The sequence below is a fragment of the Poecilia mexicana genome, unplaced genomic scaffold, assembly GCF_051168715.1.
Source record: "Poecilia mexicana isolate PSO_F unplaced genomic scaffold, ASM5116871v1 scaffold_22, whole genome shotgun sequence".
NCBI classification, from domain to species: Eukaryota; Metazoa; Chordata; class Actinopteri; order Cyprinodontiformes; family Poeciliidae; genus Poecilia; species Poecilia mexicana.
This window is the reverse complement of record NW_028263391.1, coordinates 18,388,762-18,407,449: the sequence shown is the minus strand read 5'-3', so window position 1 is coordinate 18,407,449 and position 18,688 is coordinate 18,388,762. Positions and strand designations below refer to the sequence as shown.

The following is an 18,688-nucleotide window of genomic DNA, read 5'->3' as shown; positions in this document are numbered from 1 at the left end:
ACTCCACCATCCTCTGCATTCAGAAAAGGCTTATGGCAGAAATGGTGACTAGTGGGATATAAAATGTTAACAATGATTCTACACCAAAAATGGTTTGTGTATTAAAGGTATTTTGGGATTCAACCCAATAAAATCCATAATGCACTTATCATATTGCATGTTGCAAGGTAATCTTTATTCTCACCGCTTTATTGATGAGTCAGCTCATTTTCTTGCAGATTATGTCCATCCAGTAGGACAGCACCTGCAAAACAGTGACAAATACAATTAAACAGAATTAAACATAAACTGACTCATAAGGGATACTACAAAATGTTTACTCTGTGATTTGGGGACGAGGGCTATTTTTTTTCCAAAAGAGAGTTTCCCTCATGGAGTTAGCTGTAGTCGTGAAGAAAGCTGCTTGACATGAAACAAAGTATTCTGCTTGTGTTGAGCACTGAGATTTCACCCATTTCCGTCCTGATGGGATGCACCCAGTTCACTATCTGGATCAATATGGATAAAAATGCTTCATCACAGGATTAAGAAGATCTCTTAGGTCAACAATATATTGATTCTCAGTTGCCTCTCAGTTTACTGGCTGAGAAAGGTATAACCACGCTAATGAGGCAGGTGTTAAAATGATGGGTTGAGGGACCGTCATGATTTGTTCCAGTCCACTTGTAAAACTTGGAGAACACTTATTACAAAGTGTCCATATTCTTTGAACTTTTTTCATCTGTTTTACAACCACAAACTAAAATGTATTTCACTGGGATTTAAAATGATCCCCCAACACAAATACATGCATGTTTAAACCATGAAGAAACTTATATTTTTCTCCTTTTTACTTTGAAAAGTGGCTCAAGCTCAATCAAGTTCTAGACATTTTCTAGATATTTCTAGAAAGGTTTTTATGATAACCAGCTTCTTTTCATTGTAAATTTCAACAACCAACATCTATGATGCCTTTAAATTAGCCAATACACAGTACACCATGTTTTTTTTTTGTTTTTGTTTTTTTTAATGTTTAAATGTTTTATGTTTCTGAGCATTTGGGTTGAATTATCCTTTGCTTACTTCCAGATTAATTTTATGAACTGACTAACACGCTGATACAACTATTGAAAATATACTCCTAATTTCTTAAGATTAATCTTTATGTCATGGCAAAACGGAATTAAACGGGTAGTGATTATTTACAGACGCTCCCTTCGCGGAAGGGATAATTGTCAGACGGTTCCTGAGTGGGTGGGAGTTTCTCTTCTTTCTTGGAGAAAAAAAAAAAAAAAAAAAAAAAAGCAGCATCCTCATCACCAGCGCCAAACGCCAGCGACCAGGAAGCTCCGAGAGGTGAGCAATGTGAAATTTAAACTATCCGTTCAGCGACCTAAATGCGCACTGAAGGGGTTTATTACGCTGATTTTGGCGCAATCGTCTTTATTAACTCGCACAACAGGGAGAGGTGGGTGCGCTGGCAGATTGGTGTGCCGCAGCAAGCAGGAGGAACAGTGAGTCGCCGAAAAATGTTTGCTTGCTTGGTAAAGAAAACCTTGTTGTTTCCTAAATGTAAAGAAGGCGTGACTATGAGGTGAACACGGAAAAGTTCATTGCGCGGGTTGATGCCTCTGCTGAGGAGGATGATGATGTTCCTGGCAACGTGTCAGATAGTGTTACACCCAAAGCAGGTGCATCGTTTCTTCTTCCCACTCGAATACCTATTGTTCCTCCTGTAGAGTCAGCTGGGTGGTCAACTCAGCGTTCATTGTTGTTTACGTTTATGATTTTAGGAAATTATAGTTTGATTTGTGAGGTTGTTCATTCATGCTGCGATCAGGCTGCATCCCTGTCAGTCTGGACTCTGCTGGAATCACAGACACAAAGCCTTTCTTGGTCAGCTGAGCAGGCATGTTGACCTGTTGATTTATTTTATTAAGCTGGTTGCGCTTTGCAAAATTGTTCGTATCCTTTCAGCTTGTTCTCATTTTGCCACATTGCAACTGCAAACTTAAATGTAATTTAGTGGGGGTTATAGACCAACAGAAGGAAATGATTTATGGGTTTTACAACTTTGCAAATGGAAATCTGAAAAGTGTGGTTGGCATTTGCATTCGGCCTCCATAGAGTCACCTTTTGCTGCAATTAGAACAAAGCTGGATTGTATCTGTAGCTTTGCGGTTGTCAGACTGGATGGATAACATCTGTGAACATCACCTTTCAGTCCTTGCTGCAGATTGTTGGTCAGATTTGGGTCTGAATTATAATTTTCCACAAACTATTTCATTGAAGCTCTATATATGGTTTCATGTTAACTTCTTTAAGTCTCAAGTCTGTGCTGCCTTAAATATTTTTTCTTCTCAGATCACTCTGTTTAAATACATCCCCATCACCTTTAAAACTGCCTAATCTGAGTATTGTTTCAGATGTTTGCTGCAACTTGGGCTTTTTACTTCAACACTGTCTCCTTAGACCCGATTTGTCTTTGTAGTTCCTCGAAAGTTACGATGGACCTTTTGGATTATTCTCTGATTATTGCTCTCTATTCAAACCCTGTATGCTTCAGTGGACACCCATGTTGTGCTTGATTTGATCCCCTAGGATGGGAGCTGACTACAAACACATACCTCACTTTTTCTTCCAATAAGCCATTATGCATTACTACTTGTTGGCCTATCTCACGAATTTCCAATAAAACCTGTTGCTAACTATCTGCTATGTTCTGAAAGAAATAAATGCTGATGTTATTTTTACCCAACAATGAAGGGAGATGACCTTAAGAAATGCCAGATTCACATTCACTTTTGACATTTTAGCAGGTCAGAAAAATATGTCGCACCATAATTGGGAGCTTTGAAAACCAATCTTTTAATGTTGCCAGAAGTGTGTTAGAAAGCTCACCACATCTGATAACGTCGGGTAAATGACCGTGATGATGGTAATTAGTGTTGTTCATTAGAGAAGAGGAAGTGGATCTTGTTTCCAGGCACCCATATGTGCATCATTCTAAAATAGAAATATTTCCTCATGTTATTCAGAACCTTAGATTTATAAAAATAGACTGTTTCCTTGGAGCTTGACAAACCTCGCTGCATCTGAAAAGCCATTAATCCAGTATCACCGGAGATGCCCTCATTGAAGGGGGAAAAGCGTAACATTTCCTCCAAACGAACATGCTGTAAAGGCTTGATTATTCCTGGCTGTGTGCTCTTTAATGCACCGAGTTGGAATGAAGGAAGGCCAGACATGCAAGTGCAGACCATTGTAAACATATTCACACCACTTGAACTTCTCATTTTGTTGTGTTGCAAACTTTACATAAAGTGGTGGATTATTCTGAAGTGAAAGAAATCCTAAAAGTTTGGGATCCTCACAGAACAGCTGGAAAATTACGGCTCATGGTGGCGCAATACTTCTCAATGTTTTTCCAACCATTATGCCACACAGAGATTTAACCCTTCTAGTGTGAACGTGTTGGAAATCTGCAGTACTGTAATTCATCCACACTTTGCGCTATCTGAAAATTTCCAACAGTTTCTGAAAGGGGAGACGTTTCGCTTTCCAGCCAATAACGGGTTATAACGATAAATTTCACTCCCGTCGTAGCAAGGAGTGAAATTAATCTGAGATCTTTTAATAGACATTAAACTGCGAAAATAACCGCTAGATATTGAAGGTTCTGGTTGTTATGAATAAATGGGCAATATACATTTTCTCACAGGAAATTTAAAGAACTTTGTACAATTAAAATAAGTAAAAATATCCAAGCAGAGATTTTACACTTAGGACTCAAAGGGTTAAAAAGGAGAAGCAAAAGCAAATGAGGTGGATTAACAGTTTCTGCCAACCGCTGATGGTGTTAATCAGGATGTGTTTCTGCAGAATATCTTCTCTCTGTCCAGAAATTAAGCTGTTGACCTGTCGTGACAGGATCTCAGTCAGAAGGCTTTTCAGATTATTGTAAGACTGACTGCTACTGGAGATCCTTTGTGCCCACAGCATCACCATTCACAAGCATTCTCTTCCCTTTGAGATCAATTAATTTAATTAAAAAGGGGGCTGATGCACAATTGTAGTTTTTGTCACACAACAATTTTACATCTACTTTAAACTGGATCTCTACTTTGAAGAAATCTATCGGGTAAATACTCAATAAAACAAACCCATGTTTGTGACCACAATAATGCAAAATTGTATCCAAGTTCAATGTGTGTGAATATTTTTACAAAGAACTCACACAAGCACATGCACTATAGTAATCATTGATGTTCTTATAGTCAAGCATGTGCTTGAATTTGTTTTTCTCCTCAGATTTTAATAATGCGATAATTTTGCAGCGTACTGTTGCTTTCAAAATTTGATCCCATACAGGGGATGGAAAAGTGCACTCTAAGGCCCCTAAGGGGGAACAAATGAATGCCGGTCGTCTTCAAGTATCACACAGACATTAATAATTCAGGAGGTTTTAAGCGGAGATTGATAAAAGAATCTGGCAAATACAGAAAGACACACTTCCTTCAGAGTCGAGATGAAATAAGTTTGGTTAAAGCTAAAGCTGATTTAATCAGTATTTTTTTTTAATAACTTTTCCTTCTCAGTTCTGTCCTAGCTATAGCTCACAGCAGTTAAATTAATTTTCTTGATCAAAATTGTAAAAAATGTAATTAGGCACAACAGAAAAAGGCAAGGAAACGACATCCAAGAACACAGCCGAAGGTTTAATTGCAAAACAAAATGTCCACCCTAATCAAAGGTAATTATTGTAAAATCTGCAGTTCAAATTTGAGTTTGTAAGGTGGGGGAAGTTGGTTGAAATCTGGCCTAGAAAGCAGGAACTTGAAGATGTAACAAACTGGCACTCTGGAATAATTTAAAAGCGCTATTTTGCAAATGACTTCTTTTGACGAAAATTATATGTTTAAACATTTTTGCAGGTTTCAGATACATTATACTTTCAGGTCTGCTCCAAACCAACAGTGTTGGTGTAATATCTTCAGGAATGCATCAACATCTGTGTCACCTGAATAGCCAGCTTTATGTTGGCAAACACTGCAGTGGTTGTATCAGTTTTCTCTACTTTCAGTCATTGTTTTACTGCCAAGAGTTGAACTGTAACATGGTAATTTAGCTTTTAATACAGTATCCTAACATATTGTGTCATGCCACTCAAACTTTATGTCCTTCTGCAGTTTATCCACAACATGTGATAAATGGAAGATAAGTTACAATACTGATATAAAATCACACTCATTCATTTAGCTCGCATGCAGAGAAAACAGTCACAGCTGATGGTATTTATCTGGTAGAGAGTGAATTTCATTTGCTCTGTGAACATTAGTAGAAATTTTGTTCTGTTTTGGAATGCATAAATGTTAAAGGCATTCTTCTACATGATACATTTCATGCTCAATAGCTGCTGGCTTATTTGTGGTCTGGCTGTTGACTCCCTAGTAATCAAGTTTGATTATCCTGGGGCAAAAATGTTTCCAAAACAGTTTTTATTCCCTGTTCTTATTAATTTCAGCATAGCTCCTCACTTTTCCTGGGCAAACAATTTTGTAGTAGAATTGTTTAATCTATAATTTTCCCACTTCGCCATTAACCAGCTTTACATCTACTGAACGTATTCCTTTTGAAAAGCCATAGAGATTGACATGCTTCAATACTGTCCTGTTATAAATGCAATGCATATGTGGCATCATATTCCTGTTTTACTGATCCAGATGAATCGTGCCCTTTACACATAATGAAATTCTTCTTTATTTTAATTTATTTATGTTTCATATTTTCAGTTTTTCTGGTGTTTTGGTCCATATTTGCTCTTTAAGCCTTTGTAAGAATAATTTAATATTTTTGCTTAGTTCTGTTGGCTTGTTGCATCATGTTGAACAGGAAAGGGGCTCAGGCAGAGTGATCAAACCTTACAAATAGTGAAGCTGATGCAGAAAGATCCCTTTTTATAAGTTAGATGCATGCCATGCATATTGAGAGGGACTTCTTTGGCGAGAGGAATAAGGAGACCAGTGTGTTGCAATAATTAAAAATGAAGCAAATGAAGAGGAATAGAAAGGATTCACACTTTAGCAGAGACTCCATTCACACCACCAAACGGTTGTCTTATAGACTTCCCCACATGTTCCCTGTGGAGGTGATGATTGCAGTGCTGGCTATTATTGGGAGTGAGATGTGTAGTGCTGCACGTATTCAGGTCCTCTCTGTGTGAATATAAGGACAGTTTGTCCCCAACATAATTAATATGAGTGTGCCAGGATGATTGCATCATGTGTGAGTTGTATTCATGCGAGTCATCTCCCTGGCTGCATGTCTCAGGCTGTTGGGTATAAATGAGACAGTCGGATAGCACTTTGGTAAAACCCCCTTTTGACAGAAAATCGAACACAAACAGAGGCTTGATGATGCCACGGATAGCTGTGAAACCTCCATTTGTATTCCATCTGTCATTTAAGCGCAGCCGCTCCGCTCTTCAGGCTCTGCTTTGTTCTTTTTACGTATTGTGGCGGGGTGTGGGCTCCCTGCTATTTAGGATTCAAGCTGTGAGTTCTCCTGTTCCACAGGGGTCCATCGGATTGATGCCGATGCACGCAGCACCATCACTGATGTATACGGACTAACAAAGAGCTCCTGGTAATCTATCATCTATACATGGCATCAAATATTCATGAGTTTGTGCAGACATCATCTATTCTCATTTGTCACTTTTCGCTGGCTCCTTTTTTTTGACAAACTGTTTGTTTTTTCTTAAATATGCAACCACCTGGCAGAAAGTGAGATTGAACTTTTCAGGATTAGTGTAAGAAATTAGTGTGTTTACAGCACTTTGAATTAAATGCATTCTTAAAGTCATTTGCAAGTTAAATCAGAAAGACAGGACACAACTGAGCAGGAAGACATGATGAGACACTTTTTATGCAATGCATATTTTCGTCATTGCAAAAGTATTCATACCCTGCAAAGTGTCACATTTCAAGCTCATAGAAAAGTTTCAGTGTGATTTATATGATAAACAAAGACAAAGTGGTAAATAATTCACCGTTTTAAATCTGAACAGTGTGGCTTGTACACATTTAGCCTAACAGTGCTTTTAGGAAGCATTTGGTTGCACAAGAATTAAATTTAGGGATATCAGAGTTAAGGGGACTGATTCAGATTTTTATCTATAAAAAAAAAAACATTAATCTATTTAACTTTGATTTTACGTAATACACCAACCCAAACAAAACAATCAATTATGCTGAAGGGTCCTGTGATCTGACAAAATGCTAAATACTACTGAAAGTCTCTAACTCGGGTAGTTAGATGGATACTAAGAGCATTTGTGGTCCTAAGTAAACAGTCTCTTGTTAGGTTGTTTGCTCTTTCAAGTGATGTGTGCATTTGCGAATTGAGAAGATATGAGTGGAATAATCCAGAATATCTAGACATGCAATATGTGATTCTTGAACTGGTCAATTTCACATTCGTCCTGCTGCATGTAGCTCCACAGAGCCCAGATGGGACCTAATGAGGAGTCTATGTTCAGTTCAGTCTATGTAGCAGCAGCCGTTCAGCCCTCAAGGGAGAAGCTTATGTGAATCCAGACAGGAAGCAGGTGTTAAGTTGGATGAACACGGCCCCCTTTTGCAGCCATCGTTCCAGCCATGATATGGATCATTCAGCCCCCTGAAACATCCTGCATAAAGGGGATGCCAGACTCGGCAATGAAGCAAACACAACTCACCGGTCTGTGTTTATGAGAATGAGCCGTGAGAGAGTCAAAGCCCCTTCCCTTCTCCTCTGCTGAGCAGGTGGTGAGCAGATTGTGTTCACGCCTCCGCCCATTTCCCCCCTTCAGACTGAATCTGAAGAGGCTTGGCCATCCACTCATCCAACACCCCCAGCTCCAGTGTAACATCATCAAAACGCACACCAGCAACTTCTGTGAAGTTCAGAAAAACATCCATTCACACCATAAATCTGCTTAGGAGGCATAGGAGCTTGATTTTTTATTTTTTATTTTCATAGATTATCTGTCTCTTGTTATATTATCAGGACATAGTGAGAGTTTTAACAAATATGTAAAAACATCCAACATGAAGTTCTCCTGTATTCCCTGATATCTTAATGTGAAGTAAAAAAAAACAAAAAAACTACTATGTTAACATATTCTGTGCATGACTCATTTGAAAATAACAGTAATTCAGAGGCAGAACACTTTTTGGAAAAATAACACACATTTTACAGGAATTGAGGCAAAAATGAAGTGAAACTTTAACCATATAGCAAAGTCATTCTGAGTCAGTTGTTTTCTACTTCCAAAAGCAAAAAGCGTCACAAGAGAAAACGGCCTCTTTAAGAAGGCTGCAGTCAGTGCAGTCAAGAGGGAAAGTGCATCCCTGCAACCGTGATTCTCATTTTCACCGAGACGGTGAAGCATCCTTGAGAGGTTGGCCTTTTTCTCTCACAGAGACGACCAGTTAATTAGATGCCGAGGTTCATATGTCAACAGAGGCAAACGTTTTATTTATGGCCCATTCCTCTGAGACTGCGGAGTCATCGCGCTCTCATTCCCCTCAGGCATGCAATGTTTCTTTATCCAATTGAAAATTTGACAAAGGCATGAAACCTTTATAGGTGCTGTCAGCCATTGCTGTGCGATAGTTATCGGACTGTCATACAGCTGGGAGCTTCAACTCAATCCGGTTTTAAAATGGTAAATGTAAAATTGGATTACCAATCAGTTTCCAATTATAGCATGGCAAAAACAAATATGAGACTTAAATGACCGTTTCAGGTAGCTAGTAAATGTCTTAAGTTTCAGTCTTTAACTCAAGACATTCCCTTTACCTTTGCAAAGTTCTTAAATTGTCCTAGAAATTATTGTGATAAATGATGTTTTTGAGACCATTTTCAAGTAATATATCGATAGTGGCATACTAAAGTAAGTTAACCTTCTCAGAGATTAATAAACTTTAATTTTATAAAGGCCACTCCACATTGGAAGACAATTTTAAATATCCAAAATAAAACGCATCCAAGAACAATCAATAAAATGCAAATAAAAACCATACAAACTCAGAACCATAAATAAAATGGATTGTTGTCTTTAAGTAAAATTGTCCTTCAAAAAAATACTAAACATCAGAATGTAAGTTATCAAGCCCATTTTATTTGATCGTGAGATGAATTTCTTATTGTGACAGGTTTAATCCCTTTTTTGCACAAGCTTCAGATTTACAGCTAAATAACTGTTCAATTTGTCACTATAAGCTTGTTTCATTGCTAAAATTAAGTTGTCTATTTGTATTTCTAATTAATTCTTCCTTGAACTCAAATATGCAGCTGGTAAAATAATGAAAAGTAAGCTTATTTGAAACAGTCTATGGTGAATGTAACTAAGGTGCTGTTGGGGAGCCTGATATATCTGGTTTCAATTAGAGTTTATTGCAACTTATTGATCCTCTGGCTGGCAGTCTATTTATTTTTGCCTGAAACCGCCTGTGGCATGATATCTTCACTCCAACTCAAAGACAAAAGCCTGACTTCTCCATAAATTCTCATCCTTCATTTAATGGAGACTGGATAAAGAGGACATGTCCCTATTAAGTGACTAAATAAACACGTTTAGATCTTCACAGTGTGAGTAGTGCCAACCCACGCACACACACACACGTACACAGATAAGCCTCAGCTGTTTTCTTCTGCTGCAGTAAACAGATTAGCTGACATGAGTTTGCTTTTCTTACCGCTAGCCTTTATTTTTTTTTTTCTAAATCAAACTTGGGTGTCTTTTCTAACCAGCTGTCAGCTCGCATACTGACTTCAGCATCTGTGATTATTAATTGTCTGAACTGGGTGTGCATGAGGGATTTCACTCCTCCTGCAAGAGCTGGCCACAATCCTGCTTCACCAGCCAAACATCAGTTTGTAAATCTGCTGCGCTGGCTTTCGGAGCCCAATTCAGAGGAGGAGGGCGACAAGCAGAAAGGAAGGATTAGAAAGACAACCACATTTGCAGAGTTGGGTAAGCTGGAAGAGAAATGGATCGGCATGAGCTTGTTGGAGTGTTCATACTGTACACGAGGGGATGAGAATGGGAGCAGTCTCTTGCATGGAAGTGCTGAGTCATGCTGTGGCGTTTAGACAGATGCTGTGTGAAGCGTGTATTGAGCTGGCCTGTATCGCTCAGCAGCCTGTCTATCTCTAAAGGAGGGGGATGAAGGAGTCCTCTGTTCTCATCACAGACAGCAGAAAGCAAAGTAAGTATCAGCAGGAACAGAAAACGTTCTGGATGACTCTGAGGCTCATCATGTTTCCAGGTTGCAGCTACATAATTATGTTTATCCTCCTCAATAAGGCGTGATTTCTGTTTGATTTAGCTGCTGTCACTTCACGTTACTGTTCACACAGCTGCTCTGCGCCCTTCTGGTTAACAGGAACATTGATAATATGAGAATAATTCTGTCTGAAGCTGATATTTATAAAGATAAGACTCAATAAAATATATAAATTTAGGTTTAGCACTGTAAATACAAGACTTGTTTTATAATTTCGGCCTCAGTTGTAAGATATATTTAATTAGCCTCGATCCTGTTTAATGCACAGCGTCTGTTTTGCTGCATTGAGAATAACTTGCTCTAATACATAAGATGCTTCATAGTGAGATTTACTTTACTTACTATTTTTAACCCTTCAGTGTTTTGTAATCAATGTTTTTGATCACCACCACATCAATGTGTTCCGGTCAAGCTCGCCATAACATTAGGTAGTCAATAGGTGGTGCTGTTTACAAGCCTAAAAATTAACATTCAGTGAAAGTGTCAGAAAAGATTGAATAAAGTGGGGGGGTTTTAGCCAAGGATTGGTGAGGATTACAGTCTAGAATAGTTGACTTCCTGAAATGTTTTAAGTACATGACATCAGTGTAAAAGTGATATAAAGTATGTGACTTTATGTTTATGGGTGGAGCTAAAGTGTTACTAAATTAAATGTTAGCTGTGTTTTGATGGCAATTTGTGATGATCAGATTGCATACTTGGTAAATTGCACATTTTATGGTGAGAACTTACATTTTTGCTCATGACCACGCCCACATATTTAATCACCAAAGACACAAAATGATACAGATTAATTTTAAGCTGCTACATAGAAATCACTTGAAGTTTGTTTAAATTCACAAAATGGAAAGTTGGATCCAAATTGGATAGCTTCCTGTTTGATGGTGAACTTTGTACCTGCATCTTCTTACCTGTAAGATGCAGTTTGAACCTACTGTTTAAAAGTGTCAAGAAATCCAGTAGTGTAGTAAAATTCATAACATCCTGTGGTCAGTGGGGAAGGACAAGGTAATATAATGTAGGTGTGTTGAGGAGTGGATTCTGTTGGAAACCTCTGTTGTTTTTTTTATGTAAATGTTGCTGTAATTTTGTGATTTCTGGTGATAAATCAGGTTTTAATGCCTGGCCAGTATCAGATGGTTTCTAAAAGAGTGAAAAGTTTTGTAACTTTTACTCTCCAATATCTTAAGAATTTGCAGATTTGATTGGTTGCAAGTAAAACGTAGGATTTCGAAAAGATATTTTACTTTGCATAAAAGGTGAAATAAACACTTTTCCAACAGGCCTTTGCACAGGCCTCAGAGATCAAGTTCAATTTATTGCTATATATGTATAAACACTTGGAGTTTCATATTTAGGTTAATTTAAAGTGTTTCTATAGAAACAGCTCTATAGACTAGCATGTTATAAACTTGCCTTCAGATGTGCCCGCTGGAAATCTCCTTCTCCACAGGGAGGTTCAGTATCTGAATATTGACTGTTTGCGATCACGTTTCTCAATAGGAGATGCGAAGGAGCTCACAGTGGTGCAGAAGGACCCTCTTTTTCTCTACTGTGTTGTATTTTTGCTCTTCTCTCCTTGATGAGCTCTCCTCCTACATTGTTGCTTCTGCTGGGGCTTCAGTTGCACAACAAATGCCAAGTTATAACTCTCAAAAGTTTGGCAAACGCCCTTGGGAAGCGACGTCATTGTTTTGGTGATGAATCACGCCAACAGTTTCTTCGATAATCGGAGGCAGGCTTGAAGACCTTGAGTCACAATGTGCTAACTTGCAGGATTGAGATAGTTTTAGCTGACATTTACTGCTCCAGGGTGAGCTGCAAATTTACTATGAAGAGCAATCTATATTTTCATCGTGAAACCTGATCTGATCTAACTGATGTCATAACAGTCAAGTGAATTTGCTGTATTGATGCAGAGCTTTGTCTGAACTGTGCTGCTGCTCCATTGCCTCTGTTTATTCACTGAGGAAGGTACACAAGCCGGGCAGCTGAGGGTCGGTAATGTATTGATTGAAAGTGAGATTAGCATGTGCTGCTGGAGGACAGATGGTTCAGACCTCAGCTCTGTGGTCACAGCACTGACCAATGGATTCTCTGCAGGCTCTGACAACAATCTGTTAATGCACTGAATATGTTTTCAGGATTTCATAGCTGACATAAAGAACAAATGAGGGCGCAGTGTTTCTAGATTTTTCACCCTTAAGAATAAATTTTACTTTTAACAATGGCTGATTCACTTTTAAGGAATCACTGATCTTAAATTTGAGACTTTTACTGGGATCTCTTTTGATAGACCAGCACATTATTTGTAAAGTATGTGTTTTTGACAAATGGGAATCTGCAAAATTGTGAAGCAGTCATTAGGATTGCAGCTAGAAATTTATTAGGGTGTGTCACACATCTTTTTTTAACACTAGAAGCTCAATCAGACTGGATGGAGAAGCACTGTGAACTTGGACTTTATGACTGGACTTTGACTTGGCCGTTTTTGGATCTTTGAAGTAAACCATTACATTGTAGCTCTGGCTGTTTGTTGAAGTCAATGTGCATTATAAGTTCAGACCTCCTGCTTCCACATTTTTGCATGTCCCCTACCCTGCTTTGAACCTCTAAATACCTTCATCTCTAACCTGTCTGATGTATCACATAGATTCAGATCAAACTAGACTGAGGTCCCTTGTTTTAATGTTACAAAATGTGGGAAAACAGATTCTAACACCTGGTCAGGGTTAATAATAATGTTTTCTACTTTTAAATAACACCTTCTGTCTGTAACATTGTAAATGCTGTAAGAGGTGCTTGTTGGAGCATCTATGTTTTACAATTGCCATCGCTGTATAAGTCAGCATTTTATGTACTTGAAGCAGCTCTAGTTTAATTTGTTAAAACGCACAGCTCAGTTGCTGCTAACGGACCACGACGCTTAATGCTCTGGTACTAACTCCACTTGCGTAAAGTGCCACTTGCTAATTTAAAAAAAACATTCACACTTTCACCACTTTCACATCCCCTTTTTGCTGTGACTAATCTATTGCATAGTAATGTCTATTGTACAGTTTTGTGAATAATGGATTTTAATACATTTTTGAGTAAAGAATCTATGCTTTATTGTTAAGAAAGATTCTCCTGCAATATAAATGCACATACATAAACTTCTTATCATTTCCTCACCTATGTTAACACAAAAAGAAGAATATGCATTTATGTGTGCCTTTTGTCCGTCTCCTCTGTCAGATATGATCCAGTCCTGATGGAGTCGTCAGAGCTGTTGGAGACCAGCGCGCCCCCTGTGGCGCTGCGGCACGTCGAGCTGGATGTCTTGAGATTCCTGCAGCCATCGGGGGAAGAAAACAGCACGGCAGAGCAATGCTTCCGCTCTCACTCTCGCAACAGCGTCCTCCAGGGCCTGCCATTTGGTGGGGTGCCCACGGTCCTCTTCATAAATGCGGTGCTTTGGATGGTACAGGCTCTCACACACTCTTACCAAGAAGTCTGTTCGCTCATTTGTCCAATAGCAGCATTCCCTGGTTTTCTGAAAACGTGTGCTTTATTTAATATAACTAGTGGAAAACAGTAATTTAATTCTACAGATGACCTATTATGCTTCTGTAAACAGGTTAGGCTAGATTTGTGGGATATTTGAAATATGCTCATTACATTTTTTTGAACCAAATCATTGTTGGATAATGAGATTTTAGTCTGCTCAGTTCTGCCTATTTTGAGCCTCTTTCAGAATGAGCTGTTTTAGGGCTTCTTGTCACTTTAAATCTAAGTCAACTGCTGCTGGCCACGCACCCACTTCATCTCACTTGAAAATGACTGCACAATTATACAACTGCTCATTTCTGAAAAGTGGAAGTAGAGCCTCCTGCACAACCAATGAGAATGCATCAAGTGGTTTCTGAATATTGAGTCAACAACAAAACACTTGTCTTTTCCAGCAGCCATTGCACAGCGTGTACAGCGGTTAAACTAGCTGACCAAATGTGTTGGAGCTCTGCTTGGGTTGCTAGGTAACTGAGCAGTGTCTGTCGAATGTGGCTTAACAGTTGAGAGGTTTTTGAAATGAATCCTTTTCCAGACATCAAAAAATATTAACATATTGTCAAGAAACACAAGGGGGATTTTTTTTAGGTGTTTTTGTTGTTTTCAGAAGCAGATGAGATCCAAATGTAAGTGCAAAGAAATCTACCTTTTCCATAACAAATCTCCTTCGATATATACAGTGGTGATAAAATGGGCAGACTAATAACACAACAAACAACTTCATATGTATTTGGTTTGAATGCATCATTTATTGTCTACCTAGTGTCAAAATTATGCTTTTAGGGTCAAATATATTCATACACCCCTACTAATATTTGGGTAACTGACGCTAATCAGGTTACAGAGAGGCAACTTACCTTTTGAAGAAATCAAAACGCTTCTTGCATGAAGCTGGTTGGATATTTGACCAGTTACTCTATCAGAAATGGTGGCGCATTTTCAAATTGGATGGTCTCCTGGTATGGCTCACACTTTTAAGCATAATCCATAGACTTTTAATAGGATCAAAGTTTGGGCATTTTCAGAAGTGCCTAATTTTTAACCTTCCAGCTGTTGTCTTTGGGTAGTTCCTGAATTTGGAATTTTGGTCTTAATTATACTACATGGAACTTGGTTGTCATCTTACTGTCACTGTCAAAAGTTGATACATAATTCTTTGATTTGGAAGCCTCATCTTGACCCCTTCAAACATTTTTTTTATGTCTGTGTGACCAAATAACTCGAACTTTGTGTATTCTTACCATAAAACATTGCTGTTGATATTCTGGGCAGATATAAATTTTACTTGTTGGGCCTTTCTTAACTTTGCTGAAAATTTATGGACTACCAACAAATGGTGAGCAGTCTCTTTGTAGTTTACCGAAGGCCCTTCATCCAAAGCGTTTTAGCCTGTATGTGTAATTGTGAAGCTCTATCTCAATCTGATATAGGTTATGTATTCTTATGTTTCCTGCCTGTAGGTTTCTATTTGATGGACTTTGGGATTTTTGTCTGTGAAAGGTGCTGGATAGATAAAATTGACGTACTCGCGTTACTTAATAATGTTGAAGTATTTATATGGGTAAGTAAAAATTGCCATCAGGTTCTGATCATAGAGGCACCTGAATTCCTAGCAAATTAGTTGGAGATCAGAAGCTACAGAGCTGGTTATGGTGGTGTTGGAGTTAACAAACTGAGCTGAACAACATGAGGTTCTGTCACAGCAGTGACCAATTCAGCCTGCTGGCAGACTTGGGAGACAGATTTGAGTTTCTGGTCTTTTCGAGGACATGTCAAATGACTCAAAGTTAACGGAAATCAATTTTTAATTTTTAAAAACATGTTTCGAAATAGGATCAATCTCTTTAAAACTCTTCCAGTAATTTTGCCTTTGTCCACCGCTGTACCTTAGACAGGTTTGACTGATGACAGTGTTTCTAAATAAGTCTGAAGCTGCCATCACCTTGTTCAGATATCACGAACAGATCGATGCAAGCTGACAAGTAGAGTGTGATGGATGAGCATAGTTTTGTTTTTGAGAAAATGATTTAGACTTTCTAATAGAGATCATGTGTCATTCCTCTGAGAGCTTCAGTGTTGCCGTAAATCCTCGTCTTCCTCGCTTCTCTTTCTCTCCTCTGTCATTACGATGCTGCTGCCACCACTCTCTGTGACCTTTAGCAATTTGGACGAAATCATGTCTGCATCGGCTGCAGTGAGGCTCCACCCAACACTTTTGGAATATAATTGAAAATAAATATTGCATTTCCTAATGGTCCCTTGCAGTTTTAATATTGTGCATATTGTCAGTATAATTTGTCTCTAGTTTCAAATACAGAAATAAGATTTATGTCCCATAGTAACGGCGCTTTGAAAAGTATTCACATCCCCAGAACTTCAACATTTGGTCATGTTGCAATTAAAACATCAATATATATATATTTTATATGACTGCAAAAAAGTAAAGTGGAAGGAAAGAGTGATGCAATATTTATTACCAACATGACTCTGAAAAGTGTGGTATGTGTTTGTATTCAGCCCCTTTCACTCTGGTACCCCTAAATCAAATCCAGTGCAATCTCCAACTAATTCATAAATGGAATCCGTCTATGTGTAACGTATATTTAGACTGTTTAGATAACATGGTGAAAACAAAAAACGGCGTTAAGGAACACAAGTCAAAGGTAAAGCTTGGGAGGAGCTGCAAAGATTCACAGCTTAGGTGGAAGAATCTGTTGACAGGGGAGCTATAACCTTTGCATTCCACAAATTTGACCAAAATAGTACAAGAACAAATGTTCTATTAAAAAAAAGTGTAAAAAGGTCTGAAGTTTGCCAGAAAACATGGTGACATAGAAAACATGTGGGAAATTATTCTACAAGAAGATTGGTGCAGAAACAGTGAAGCTAGTCAAAGCTAAAGATGAATGGATCTAAATGCAAGACAATCTAGGAAGAAAGAGCTTTATGGGCTGCAAAAGAGACTGTAGCAGAAATTTATCTTCCAGCACAGCAGGAACCTTAAAGATACAGCTAGAGCAGAGTGGCTTTATGTATGTTCATGTGCTAGATTGGCCCAATCAAAGTCCAGTTGAGGATTGTGGCAAAACTAATAGCCATGTCCAGACTCAACTATTTTACAAAGGCAAATGGGCTCATATTTTAATTTGAGTCTCTAGATCTCCAAAACTGCAGAAACAAACCACAAAAGATTAATTGTAATTCTATGAAAAAAGGTTTTTCTACAAAGTGTTGATTCAGAGGGACTGAATGTAAATGCATGCCTCACACTTTAGAAATTTATTAGTAAAGAATTCTGTAACCATGCACCCGCTAGCCTTCCACCTTAGTAATATGCTCTACTTCTTTGTTGGGATTTTGCATAAAATCCTCCAAAATACAATTTAATGTGACATCATGTGAGAAAGTTTACGTTTACGACAAAAGAGTTTCTAATTTTAACCCAGCTGCACTCAATTTGATCTGAGATTTTGGTCCCCATAATCATGTCCATAAACAGAAATGCAAATGCATCACATTCTTGTCACACATGTCAAGTTAAATATACTTTTGAGAATCCAGTTTGTGCATTATTTACAAACACGGGTGTGCTGTTTCTGTTGCAGCCTTCCAGATAATAATAGACTTCAACTTGGAGCTGTCAGCCGGCTCATTTCCAACGTCAGGCCTCGTCAGTCTTGATCTCCGCTCTCGATCAGCAGCCTTCATCTTTTAATTGGCTCATCTTATGACTGCTGGGTTGTCAAGCCAACAGAGAGGGTTCGAACGCCGTCTCCTAATGACGGGCATGAGTCAAAGCGCGTTTCCCTCCAGGTGACAGGAGGACACCTCCGCATTAATCCCATCATCACACTGAATAAAATATGTGCGGGAGTTATAGAGGAGAGCCACACTTCGAAACAGGGAAGTGTTTAATGACGAGGGAGGAGAAAAATACTAGGAGGACAAACGGTAGCCCATCATTCATCCAGGGGCCTCTGCCGTGTTTTCATTGCTTAAAGATTGAATCATTCAACATTTATGGGAGCTTTCCTCCATTAACACAGCTGTCTAAATCGGCTCAGAACAGGAGATGATTTAATGCTGCCATTAAAATCAAAAGCTCATCAGCACTTTTACTCAATTTGCATTCATCATTGTTCATCCATGACCTTTCAGTTATGTCCGTGGACACCACTTAACTCCACTTTCCAACTGTACTGAGTGAATAGGTTTTGTATTTTTAAAACCTGCTTGAGACAATCTGCTTGACATCCATTTGAGGTTATCCAGGTTTATTTTTTTGCAGCTGACCACTCTGATCTGACATGGCTGCATAGCATGTGTTCATCCGTTCACGCTGACCCGGTTCTGATAGTTTCCAAGACAACCACACACGAGAAAGTACAGGGAAAAAAGGAGGATGGCTCTTTGTTGCTGCAACAAAATGTTTGAATTTCCTGAATGCAAGATGGAGATTTTGGGGTCAGCTCCTTGATCAAACATTATGGAGACACTTGAGCCGGAGCTTATAAGAACAAAGTGTTTGACTGAGGATATCTGATTTCCCAGAAGCTCTGAAATCATTTCCGTTTTTTGTGTTGCAGTTGTTGTTGCTCATCTTTTCTTGTCTGAGGAAGGCTGCGTGGGACTACGGTCGTTTGGCTCTGGTTATGGAGAATGACAGGTAAATCCCTCATTCGCCGCCCTAATCAAAAAAATCTGATACACTCTGCAGCCTGTGAGGCTCGTCCAAATGTTCAAGATGGGAGAAATTATGCTCAGTGGAACGGCTCCCTCTGCTGGCGGACAAAGATGGCACATGCAATCCTTTACTACTGAATAAT

At 38.7% G+C, this 18,688-nt stretch overlaps 1 protein-coding gene across 1 annotated transcript in view; it reads left to right on the top strand.

The window, feature by feature from the left end:
* The first annotated feature begins 1,010 nt into the window (after nucleotides 1-1,010).
* Nucleotides 1,011-18,688, top strand: part of tmem63c (transmembrane protein 63C) — a 33,910-nt gene continuing 16,232 nt past the window's right edge. The window contains exons 1-3 of the mRNA XM_015011819.2: nucleotides 1,011-1,335; nucleotides 13,551-13,776; nucleotides 18,449-18,528. Of these exons, the coding sequence (XP_014867305.2) occupies nucleotides 13,567-13,776; nucleotides 18,449-18,528 (290 nt within the window). The 5' untranslated portion in view covers nucleotides 1,011-1,335; nucleotides 13,551-13,566. The remainder of the gene's footprint in view (nucleotides 1,336-13,550; nucleotides 13,777-18,448; nucleotides 18,529-18,688) is intronic.